This window comes from Thamnophis sirtalis, unplaced genomic scaffold, assembly GCF_051295495.1.
Source record: "Thamnophis sirtalis isolate CommonGarterSnake01/CBP01778 unplaced genomic scaffold, rThaSir2_p1.2 scaffold_5, whole genome shotgun sequence".
NCBI classification, from domain to species: Eukaryota; Metazoa; Chordata; class Lepidosauria; order Squamata; family Natricidae; genus Thamnophis; species Thamnophis sirtalis.
This window is the reverse complement of record NW_028261385.1, coordinates 1,280,260-1,291,880: the sequence shown is the minus strand read 5'-3', so window position 1 is coordinate 1,291,880 and position 11,621 is coordinate 1,280,260. Positions and strand designations below refer to the sequence as shown.

The 11,621-nt window shown below is 53.5% G+C and overlaps 1 protein-coding gene across 1 annotated transcript; it reads left to right on the top strand.

Annotated features, from left to right (window-relative positions):
* Positions 1–8,331: 8,331 nt before the first annotated feature.
* LOC148045239 (uncharacterized) lies at positions 8,332–11,240 on the top strand. The gene is made up of 2 exons (XM_087715185.1): positions 8,332–8,672; positions 8,809–11,240. The coding sequence occupies exon 2, from the start codon at positions 8,877–8,879 to the stop codon at positions 11,079–11,081; it is 2,205 nt and encodes a 734-aa protein (XP_087571311.1). The 5' UTR covers positions 8,332–8,672; positions 8,809–8,876; the 3' UTR covers positions 11,082–11,240.
* Positions 11,241–11,621: the final 381 nt, after the last annotated feature.

Below are 11,621 nucleotides of genomic sequence, written 5' to 3'. Positions count from 1 at the left end.
AGAGGAAGCGAAGACCCCTGATAAAGCTGCTTGGTTCCAAGATGAAACAAGCATGGTGGTTGGAGGCTCACAAGCCCCATTTCCAGGCAGATCCCCAGACGTGAACCTGAAGGGTCCACATGCTAGAGAAGAAAAGAGCCTCAGTCTTGGGGAGATCTCCAGCGGAAGAAGTCCAGAGGAGGAGGAGGAGGAGGAGACACGTTCCTCGGGCGAAAGTTCAGAGGCTGCATCCAAAGAAGCCACCCCTTCGGACGGCCCCTCGGGCAAAGAGGGAGGAAATGCAGAGATGGGGGCCCTGTTAGCAGGAGAGGAGGGGAGACTCTCTGAGCTGCATCCGCAGTGGGTCACAGCTGCAGAGAGACGACCTCCAGCAGGAGGAGGAACGCACGGTGGAAGTGGGAGCTGCCAGGTCACCGGCAGACTGAGCCCCATGGCGGAGAACCCCCCAACTGCAGAGAGAAAGAGGATGGGTGGCAGGACTTGGGCGCAAGACACAATGGGCCACTCGGCAGCCTCCTTCGCAGGAGAAGCTCCCCAACAGACCCAAGAGTCCTTCCGGGCATTTCTGCCCCAGTCCAGATTTCATAGCTACCATAAACAACCCAGAATCCATTTTCTTACAGAGGCCGAACTGGACTCTCACTCAGGCTCACAGAAGAGCCTCCAAACCTACCGGTCTGAAGTGCGACTCCAATTGGAGCCTGGAGGAAGAATTGGCTCCTGGGTGTCTACCTGTTCCTCTTCTCCAAATGCTCTTCCTGCCTTGGAGGCATCAGAGGGAGGAAGCAGCCAGAAGATGCAACTTGAAGAAGGTGAAGCCAGAGCCTCCAGCTCTACAGGAAGATCTTCATCACCAGAGCTGAAGGTCCCACACATCCTGTTGCAGCAGGGAAGCCCAACGCAGGACTGGCTCGCTTTTTCTGAGCCAAAAGATTATGGAAGCCCATCACCGCTTCCTCCTCAATCCAGCTATGACAAGTATGATGACGCCTCTAGGGGACGCCAAGTTTCCCACCCCTCAGAGTTTGTCTCTAGGGAGGGCGGTGCAGAATCCATGCCAAGCAGTTCCATCAAGCATTTGCTCTGGGATAAAGAGAGCTTCTCGCGGCAGCTGGAACGCGGCATGGAAGGAATGGTAAGACGCAGTGCATCTCCATCGGGAGTGAGACACCCAGGAATGCAGCCGGTGACCCATTCTCCCTATGAGTGTGGCGCTACAGTTTGTGAAAGAGAGGTGGGTCAGAAGTGGGAGCAGAGAGAGGAAGCTTCCCCCATGGCCAGAGATGCAGGAGCCAATTCCGTGGCATCTCAGGAAGACCATGAGACCCAGAAAAAGACCCGTCGTGCAGGAAGCATAGTACAAGATCATCTCCCAGAGCAGGAGAACCTTCTCAAACCTTCTGAGGTGGCAACCAACCTTCTGCTCAGGTCCCACGTTGTCCAGAGAGCCTTGAGTTCCTTCGTACTCCCTGCCTGTGTCATCTCCTCATATTCCACCTATGTGGGAAATTACCCCATAATTGGCTGGGTGAAATTAGTTGGGATCAATAGGATAGGATACAAATTCTATCTGGATCAAAAAGATCCCAATGAACATTTGCCAAAAGCCATATGGAAAGAACAGTCCTGGGAAAGCTTTTAGATAAGGAAGCCGAATTCATTTCGGGTGTCTATGTGAATAGCAATACACAGATACACACAGAGATGAGAGGCCTCTATTATCTGAGATATAAACACACAGAATTAGCCTTGCATCCTTTTGCCGCCTCGTGTAACAAATCAGTCATTCCCATATGCCTAATGTAGCTCTCTGTGTAATTTACAATTCTAAGACCGTTTGTTCCTCCTTCCTGCTCTCCTTATCAGGATGTGTTTTACAATTCCATACCTCCTCATTTCCCCTTATCAAAGAGTACCTTTTGTCCCTCCTCCCTGCCCTTTCTGCCAGAATGTGTAATCAAGAAGTGATTTGTAACATACTGTGAGATCCCTTGTTTGTATTAAACTGCTGACTAGCTTTCTTTGAACTTTCCTAATAAAAAGTGTTCTGGTTTAGCCAGAAGCCACCATTTTTCACCCAGTCTGCAGTGTGTGCGTGTCTCATTGCCAAAGCAGCCTAGGAATTAGAATTCGTGAAGTGGTCCATCGGATTGTGAGAATGCTTGTATTCCCAATGCAAGCTCACTCTCACACACCTATGAGGAGGTGGAGGTGGGACTCATCCGGCAGGTGGGCAGAAAGCACCGGCAGCGGTTGAGTGGCCAACTAGTTGAGGAGAAGCCACTTCTTCAGAAAGAGTCTCCACCAGAACAAGGACAGGGTGTTGGAGGTGAAAGACCACTGCGGTCTGCAGCTCCATGTACTGGAGAGCCTAAGGATTGGGCTTACAGGGAGCCACCTGCTCCTCCTCCATCACTTAACTTGAGTACCATCACTCTGGACCAGCAGGACCACGAAGCTTCCCAGGTAACTGGTGAGGCTTCAAGTGAAGGTTCTGAACTCTCAAAGCTATCAAGCAAGAAATTGGAGAAGATCAAAGGTCTCTCTATCATTGGATCGATTCTGGAGAGGAAGCTCGCCTTGAAACAGGGGATGGACGTTTGTCTTCATAGCCAGGGCTGCTGGTTGACAACCTGGACACAGGAGGACAGAGAAGGAACTCCCAGGGTAGGTGGGACTCATGTTCCCCAGAGACAGACCTTTCCCACTGGACGACCGGGCTTCCACCACAGAGGCCACACTTCCACGGGCTCCTTCTCCACGCATGAGAAAGCGAGCGGGTCCTCCTCAGAGGACTATGCCCAGAACAAGATCCGGGGGCCAGAAGGAGCTTTGGCCTGGGATCGGACTGGGCTCAAGACCTCAACTGCAACTTTGGTGGCCAAAAAGAGGCAGAATCTCAAGGTCCACGGCCTAGAAAGGGCAGCTGAGAGGGGGGCTGGCGGCAAGACGCAGGGACTCGGCAGAAGGAAAATGAGGCCTGGCAAGAGGGACTTGGACACCAGTGGCCGTGGGGAGAGTTCCTCCAGCAGCAGAGAAGGGAGGGACAGCAGCGGCACCTCCAACAGTGAAGGGCAGCCGGCCGCTCAAGAGGCAGCCAAAACAAGAGAGGGGAGACTATATAGGAGAAGGGAGGAACCCCCCCTGTTTGAGAGGACCACCCACCAGCCCCTTCCTCAAGCAGCACAGGACTACAGGGCTGGGCAGCCCACCGCTTGGGGGTCCGCCCAAAACAGGGAAGGCTCCCCAGGAAGGGGCCTTTTAAGACTGAGCCCCCGAGAATACCAAGCTGCAGGGAGGGAGAGGCCTCGCCTTGAGGACCCACCAGGAGGCGGGGGGTTTTCTGAGGCCGCAGCCCCACCAGGCAGGCCCACGGGCCCTCTTCCCCATGGGGAGCAGTTCCGCAACCTGAAAGAAAGGATCCGGTTGAGGCGGAAGGAGCTCTGGAGCTCCCCAGAGAGCCAGGACGAAAAGCTGGCGTAGCTTCTCTTTGGAGCGGCCGTGGGTGTGTAAATAGTTGGTGTTATTTAAAAAAATATCCATTAAACTTTTTAAGTGTGCACTTTGAAATGAGACTGAGGTGGCCACGCGTGTTGCATTTCGCCTCTTAATGGCCTCTCCAGATATTCGGCGATACCTGGGGGGGGGGGGTTCTCTTCACCTCCCTCTCCCTTTGCATTGTGAAGTACCCGTGGTTCGTCCATGAGGCCAATGTTGAGAAAAGACACGGACACGAGCTTTCTCGGGATGAGGCGACCCAGATTGGGGTCTGGTAGACCCTTTTATTGAGATAGGACAAAGGCAGGAGGAGCAATCAGCATGTGATTTAAGACAGCCTGTCAAACTACAATTGCTAATCTACTGCTCAGGGAAGTTCTGTCTATATATGGTCATATCTTGGTCAGGATGTTTTATCTTTTGGGACTGGTTTTTTCCTGTGTGGTTCAGCGTGGCTGCGCATGCCCTGTTATGCACTGGGCCATGGGTGACCGCCACACCTACACAAGGAGTTATATGACAACATTGCATCTCCCCTCGGTTTCTTTGACCCTGGAGGGAATCACTGATGTTCTCTCAAAGGGGGAAGAAACCCTCTTTTCCAGCCACCACCCCCCTGAGTTTCCAAGTCCCTCCCAATGGCTCAGTGGTGGGATTCACATTCCTTTACTACCGCTTCTGTGGGCGTGGCTTGGTGGGCGTGGCAGGGGAAGGATACTGCAAAATCCCCATCCCCTCCCGATCAGCTGGGACTCGGGAGGCAGAGAATAGATGGGGGTGGTATTTACCGGTTCGCCAAAGTACTCAAAATTTCCACTATCGGTTCTCCAGAACTGGTCAGAACCTGCTGAATCCCACCTCTGCAATGGCTCCTCATTCTGTGTGCCTCAGGCACCCCAAATATCTGGGCATCTCCATGCCTTTCCATTGTTCACCCCCCCACCACACACACACACTTGGGAGTTGCGTCTGAAACAGGGGGAGCAATAGCCCTTAGACTTATATTCCACTTCCCAGTGCTTTACGGCCCTCTCTAAGCGGTTTATAGAGTCAGCCTCTTGCCCCCAACAATCTGGGTCTCATTTTATCCACCTCGGAAGGAGGGAAGGCTGAGTCAGTTTTGAACTGGTCAGGATCGAACTGCTGGCTGTGGGCAGAGTTAGCCTGCAATACTGCATTATAACAGGAAGGAAGGAAGATATCAATAGCACTTAGACTTATATACCGCTTCACATGGCTTTCCAGCCCTCTGTAAGACATTTACAGAGTCAGCCTCTTGCCCCCAACAATCCAGGTCCTCATTTTACCCACCTCGGAAGGACAGAAGGCTGAGTCAACCTGGAGCCAGTCAGGATTGAACTCCTGGCTGAGGGAATGGTGAGTTAGCCAGCAACACTGCATTCTAACCACTGTACCACCAAGGCTCAGAGGAAGGAAAAAGAGAGAAAAGGGAAAAGGAAAGAAGGAAAGGAGGGAGGGAGGGAGGGAGGGAGGGAGAGAGAGAGAGAGAGAGAGAGAGAGAGAGAGAGAGAGAAGGAATGAAGGGAAATATTGCAATAGCACTTAAGACTTACATTCCGCTTCACGGTGTCAGGGCAGAAAAGCAGTGGCAGCCAAAAGGGGAAGGGCAGGAACAGCCTGAAGCCACCCCCACACCAATGTTCCCTCTAATTTTTTTTCAGTGTGTGCGGAAAAGTATGGTGTTTGAGCAGCACATTTTCATGCCTGAGCACCTGAATTTTTTTCACAGATGCTTTACAGAGCAATTGATTTATAGGATCCGAATTGGAATGGAGAAAAATGGTTTGTGTGTGTGTGTGTGTTTGAGTGAGCTTGAGGGATCCAGTAAGGGAACTGCGCCTATTTAGGAAAGAAGGTAAATTATTGCAAACATGATCAATCGAAGATAAGTATGGGGAGAGGTTGGGCAGTAGAGAGAAAGTGATAAAAGAGTGGGAGAGAGGAAGAAAAAAAGAGGGAAGAGAGACAGAAAGAGACAGAGCAGGACAGAGAAAGTGACAGAAGAGTGGGAAAGAAGGAGAGAGAAAGAGACAAAGAGAAAGAGGGTGAAAGAGACAGAAAGAGACAAAGAGGAGAGAGAAGGACAGAGAAAGTGACAGAAGAGGGGGGAAAGAAGGAGAAAGAGAGACAAAGAGAAAGAGGGTGAAAGAGACAGAAAGAGACAAAGAGGAGAGAGAAGGACAGAGAAAGTGACAGAAGAGTGGGAAAGAAGGAGAGAGAAAGAGAGACAAAGAGAAAGAGGGTGAAAGAGACAGAAAGACAAAGAGGAGAGAGAAGGACAGAGAAAGTGACAGAAGAGTGGGAAAGAAGGAGAGAGAAAGAGAGACAAAGAGAAAGAGGGGGAAAGAGAAAGAGACAAAGAGGAGAGAGAAGGACAGAGAAAGTGACAGAAGAGTGGGAAAGAAGGAGAGAGAAAGAGAGACAAAGAGAAAGAGGGTGAAAGAGACAAAGAGGAGAGAGAAGGACAGAAAGTGACAAGAGGGGGAAAGAAGGAGAGAGAAAGAGAGACAAAGAGAAAGAGGGTAAAAGAGACAAAGAGGAGAGAGAAGGACAGAGAAAGTGGCAGAAGAGTGGGAAAGAAGGAGAGAGAAAGAGAGACAAAGAGAAAGAGGGTGAAAGAGACAGAAAGACAAAGAGGAGAGAGAAGGACAGAGAAAGTGACAGAAGAGTGGGAAAGAAGGAGAGAGAAAGAGAGACAAAGAGAAAGAGGGTGAAAGAGACAAAGAGGAGAGAGAAGGACAGAGAAAGTGACAGAAGAGTGGGAAAGGAGAGAAAGAGAGACAAAGAGAAAGAGGGTGAAAGAGACAGAAAGAGACAAAGAGGAGAGAGAAGGACAGAGAAAGTGACAGAAGAGTGGGAAAGAAGGAGAGAGAAAGAGAGACAAAGAGAAAGAGGGTGAAAGAGACAGAAAGAGACAAAGAGGAGAGAGAAGGACAGAGAAAGTGACAGAAGAGGGGGAAAGAAGGAGAGAGAAAGAGAGACAAAGAGAGAGGGTGAAAGAGACAGAAAGAGACAAAGAGGAGAGAGAAGGGAGAAGGAGAGAGAAAGTGACAGAAGAATGGAAAGGAGGGAGAGGACGCCAAGGCTGCAGGGCTCCCGCTCCTTCCTCTGGGACGTTGGCCTCGGGAAGTCCGTAGCGCGGTCTAGAAGGGATGCCGCAGACTGGGCGACGGTGGGCGCAGAAAGCCAGCCTGGATCCCGGAGAGAGCGAGTGGAAATGGTCCCCTGGGAGTTTGGGTCCCGCTTGAAGCTTCATCCTTTGGCCGCCCGGCGGGAGGGACCCGCTCGGGATCCTTTCCCTTTCCCTCCCTTTTCTTCGGTCTCCCCTCTGGTTATAAAGGCAAGAATACATTTGCATTCCCCCAACGCGGCTGGAAATCGAAGCGAAGGAAGAGGCTGAAACACCCCCCCCCCTTCCTCCCCTGGGAAGAGATTGCGGAGGATCCCCTTTTCCCTCCTCGGAGGATCCGACCTCCGTTCTTCCTCCTCCAGGGCCCTGGAAGGCGCGCAAAGGAACCCAGCGCTCTTTCCTCTCCCCCAAACTTTACGGACAGAAGGCGGAGTTGTCCTGGGCGGATTTGGGCGATCCTTTCAGTCGCTGAACGCAAACTAGGGGCTCCGGTCGCAGGTGCAAAAGGCCTCCCTATTCGGGCGGGGGGGGGGTGAGACGATGCCGCTGCGCCCGGGACCCCTCCTCTCCCTCGGGGCGGCGCTGAGGTCTCTCTTGTGGGGCGGGGGGTTGCGGGGAGTTCCTGGAAGCGAGGAGGTGGGAGGGGGGGGAGATAGCCAGGGTCCCGTTTGGCTCTTTCTCCCGGCCTCCAGCTCTTTCCCCAGAAGGAAACGCCTTCCTTCCTCCGCCTTACGCCGAGCCTCGTTTCAAGGCTGCGGTTTTGAGCCCAGGCAAGACGGGAACCAAGGGGGGTTTTGCACAGAGCTTCTTCAGCTCCGACAGGATTGGGGGGAACGGGAGGATTTCGATGCCTTGCGGACAGCTGGGCATTTGCACCCCCCCCTTCCTCCCTCCTCACCGTTGCAGCCCTTGTTGGTCCAAGACGGTTTCCCTCCCCTGGGATGGGGGCTCCTCTCGTCCACCCAACTCCCAGCCGCCCCCTTCCTGGTCTTTGCCCGCTTCCCTCTTGTTGCCTCCTTCGCAGGGCTGCTCGGTCCTCCGGAGCACAGAGTTCTCTCCTCTGCTCCGCCCCAAGGCTCCCCTGGAAGGCGTCTCACAAAAGCCACTGGGCGGCGCGCACCTTACAGGGAACAGTGGTGGGGGGTGATCCCCTCCTGGGATCCGCTTCTTTCCCCCTGGTTCCCGATCCCCCCTTGGGATCCCTGGCATTCCAGTGGATTCCCCCGTCCCTCCTTGTCTCCCTTGTCTCCCAATGGCCTCCCGGGATCCCCTCGGGCTGAGCTCCATCCCTTCCCGGGATCCCTTCGGCTGCTTGGCTCCTGGCCCGGCGGTTCTCCTCCTGGGGGTGGAAGGGCCTTTTCCCCGGGGTCGCCTGGCAGGAGAAGCCGGGGAAGGGAGGACGCGGGCCTTCCCTTCGGAGCCTCCCCTTCAGCTCCCCGGGCGAAGCTCCGCCGCCCCCGCCAGGAGCCTCCCGCGCCCAAAGGAGCCGCCCGAAGGGAAGGGGCGGCGGGAGGGGCGGGGCCACCGCGGCTCCTCCCACCGAATCCCCGCCCTCCCTCCGCCTGTCCGTGTGGCTGGCTGGGGGCGGGGCGAAAGGAGGGGCCGGAGTGGGGACAGACGCGCAAGCGCAGAGGACGCTGGGAAAGCAGCTCCCTCCCAGCGAAGGAGGTTGGTGGGCGGAGCTACGGAGGCCAAGAGGGACCGTTGCTGAGGCGGAGAACCAGGCGCGGAGAATGAAGTAAAAGAAGGGAACGTGGCGGCGAAGGGAAGGCTGGAGCCCAATTTGGCGCTTGGGGGTCACCGCCGCAGGAGGAACGGTGTCGAACGACATCAGGAAGGCTGAGAACCGAACTGTTCTAGCGGGTCCCTTTCTCTCCTTTGGGGGAACATCAAGGAGGCGGTGCCTGGAGAGGAGAAGGCGGGGCTTCGCAGGAAGGAGGGGCTGGTATATGGAGCGCCTTCCCTTTCGGAACCAGAGAGCTGACGGAGGGAGCGGTTCGCTTCGGAGGCGGAGAAACCGGAAGTAAGTAGAGTCTGCTGGGACGGAGTGGCAGCCTGGGAGGGTCTCCTTCGGGTCCTCGGGAGGGGAGGCCTCGGCCTGGGCCTCTCCTGCGGTGAGGGGGACGCCGCCGTGACCCGCCTCTCTTTCTCCCCTGCAGGAGGACGGAGGAGCCCCGGGAGACGGCGGGGAAAGGCCGGGGGCGGGGGCTCCGGAGCTGCAGGAGGGATGAGCCCAGCGGGAGTCCGGGAAAGGCGGCTGCCTGGAGGGCGATGCGGGGAGGAGGAAACGGGCGGAGACGCCGAGACGGGCCTGGAGGGCGGAGGGTCCTTCGGAAGACCCCGGAATCCCCAAAGGATCCAGGAGGAAGAAGAGAGACATCAGTGCCCGGAATGTGAAAAATTCTTCAAGAGAAATCAGTATCTTCGAAAGCATCTAAAGGTCCATTCAGGAAAAAATCCTCATAAATGTCTGGAGTGTGGCAAGAGCTTCAGTGAGAGGAGCAGCCTTTATAGACATCAAAGGATCCACACAGGAGAAAAACCTCATAAATGTCTGGAGTGTGGAAAGAGCTTCAGTCGGAGGAGCAGCCTTTATACACATCAAAGGATCCACACAGGAGAAAAACCTCATAAATGTCTGGAGTGTGGCAAGAGCTTCAGTGAGAGGAGCAACCTTTATAGACATCAAAGGATCCACACAGAAAAAAAACCTCATAAATGTCTGGAGTGTGGAAAGAGCTTCAGTGAGAGGAGCAACCTTTATGCACATCAAAGGATCCACACAGGAGAAAAACCTCATAAATGTCTGGAGTGTGGCAAGAGCTTCAGTGAGAGGAGCAACCTTTATAGACATCAAAGGATCCACACAGAAAAAAAACCTCATAAATGTCTGGAGTGTGGCAAGAGCTTCAGTCAGAGGAGCAGCCTTTATGCACATCAAAGGATCCACACAGGAGAAAAGCCTCATAAATGTCTGGAGTGTGGCAAGAGCTTCAGTGAGAGGAGCAGCCTTTATGCACATCAAAGGATCCACACAGGAAAAAAACCTCATAAATGTCTGGAGTGTGGCAAGAGCTTCAGTGAGAGGAGCAGCCTTTATGCACATCAAAGGATCCACACAGGAGAAAAGCCTCATAAATGTCTGGAGTGTGGCAAGAGCTTCAGTCAGAGGAGCCACCTTTATAGACATCAAAGGATCCACACAGGAAAAAAACCTCATAAATGTCTGGAGTGTGGCAAGAGCTTCAGTGAGAGGAGCAACCTTTATAGACATCAAAGGATCCACACAGGAAAAAAACCTCATAAATGTCTGGAGTGTGGCAAGAGCTTCAGTGAGAGGAGCAGTCTTTATGCACATCAAAGGATCCACACAGGAGAAAAACCTCATAAATGTCTGGAGTGTGGCAAGAGCTTCAGTGAGAGGAGCAGCCTTTATACACATCAAAGGATCCACACAGGAGAAAAACCTCATAAATGTCTGGAGTGTGGCAAGAGCTTCAGTGAGAGGAGCAGCCTTTATGCACATCAAAGGATCCACACAGGAGAAAAACCTCATAAATGTCTGGAGTGTGGAAAGAGCTTCAGTCAGAGGAGCCACCTTTATAGACATCAAAGGATTCACACAGGAAAAAAACCTCATAAATGTCTGGAGTGTGGAAAGAGCTTCACTGAGAGGAGCACCCTTTATAGACATCAAAGGATGCACACAGGGGAGAAACCTCATAAATGTCTGGGGTGTGGAAAGAGCTTCAGTCAGAGGAGCCACCTTTATAGACATCAAAGGATTCACACAGGAAAAAAACCTCATAAATGTCTGGGGTGTGGAAAGAGCTTCAGTCAGAGGAGCAGCCTTTATGAACATAAAAGGATCCATTCAGGAGAAAAGCCTCATAAATGTCTGGAGTGTGGCAAGAGCTTCAGTCAGAGGAGCAGCCTTTATGCACATCAAAGGATCCACACAGGAGAAAAACCTCACAAATGTCTGGAGTGTGGAAAGAGCTTCAGTCAGAGGAGCAACCTTTATAGACATCAAAGGATGCACACAGGGGAGAAACCTCATAAATGTCTGGAGTGTGGAAAGAGCTTCACTGAGAGGAGCACCCTTTATAGACATCAAAGGATGCACACAGGGGAGAAACCTCATAAATGTCTGGAGTGTGGGAAGAGCTTCATTCAGAGGAGCAGCCTTTATGCACATCAAAGGATCCATTCAGGAGAAAAGCCTCATAAATGTCTGGAGTGTGGCAAGAGCTTCAGTGAGAGGAGCAGCCTTTATGCACATCAAAAGATCCACACAGGAGAAAAGCCTCATAAATGTCTGGAGTGTGGAAAGAGCTTCAGTCAGAGGAGCAACCTTTATAGACATCAAAGGATGCATTGTGGAGAGAAAGGGATGAAATGCCTGGAGAGTGGAGAGCACTGTTCCCTCTAAGGTGCGGCTGCGCCGCCGTGCACATTACAAGAAAACACCACGCGGCCGTTTTTAACTGCGCGCAGTGATTTCTGCCACAGGTTCCGGAAGATGAGGGGAATAGCTGCTGCCGCCTCTTCCTCCAACAGCGCTGCCAGATTTGCCGCCAACGCTGCAGCCGAGGTGAAGCCTCCAAAGCTCCCGCAGGCGCCCCCACCCATGGCAGCGGCGGCGGTGCCTCCCCCTCCGCTCGGAGCACCTCAGCTGGGCTCTGGGTTACCCCTGCCGCTGCCTCCACCTCCGCGGTTTTTCAGAAGCCATGAGGCCTTTTTCCCTGCTCCCCCCCCCCTCCGCTGCCTTCCTACTATCTCCCGCTGCCAAATGGCTCCTCAAAAGTGTGGCGGAAGGGAGAGGGATAACACGGGGGCCAGCTCAGGTGCTCTGCGTGGAGCCTCCACACACAACCGGTGTGCTCCACAAACGTTCTTGCTCACTAGCTCAAAAGGGCCCTCGCTGTTTCTCCAGGCAGCCCTCGCCCCTCCGTCCAGCCGAAGGTCGCTC

What these genes read in the sequence shown, in the direction of transcription:
- LOC148045239 (XM_087715185.1), top strand. Translation starts at nt 8,877, where the DNA reads ATGAGCCCAGCGGGAGTCCGGGAAAGGCGGCTGCCTGGAGGGCGATGC.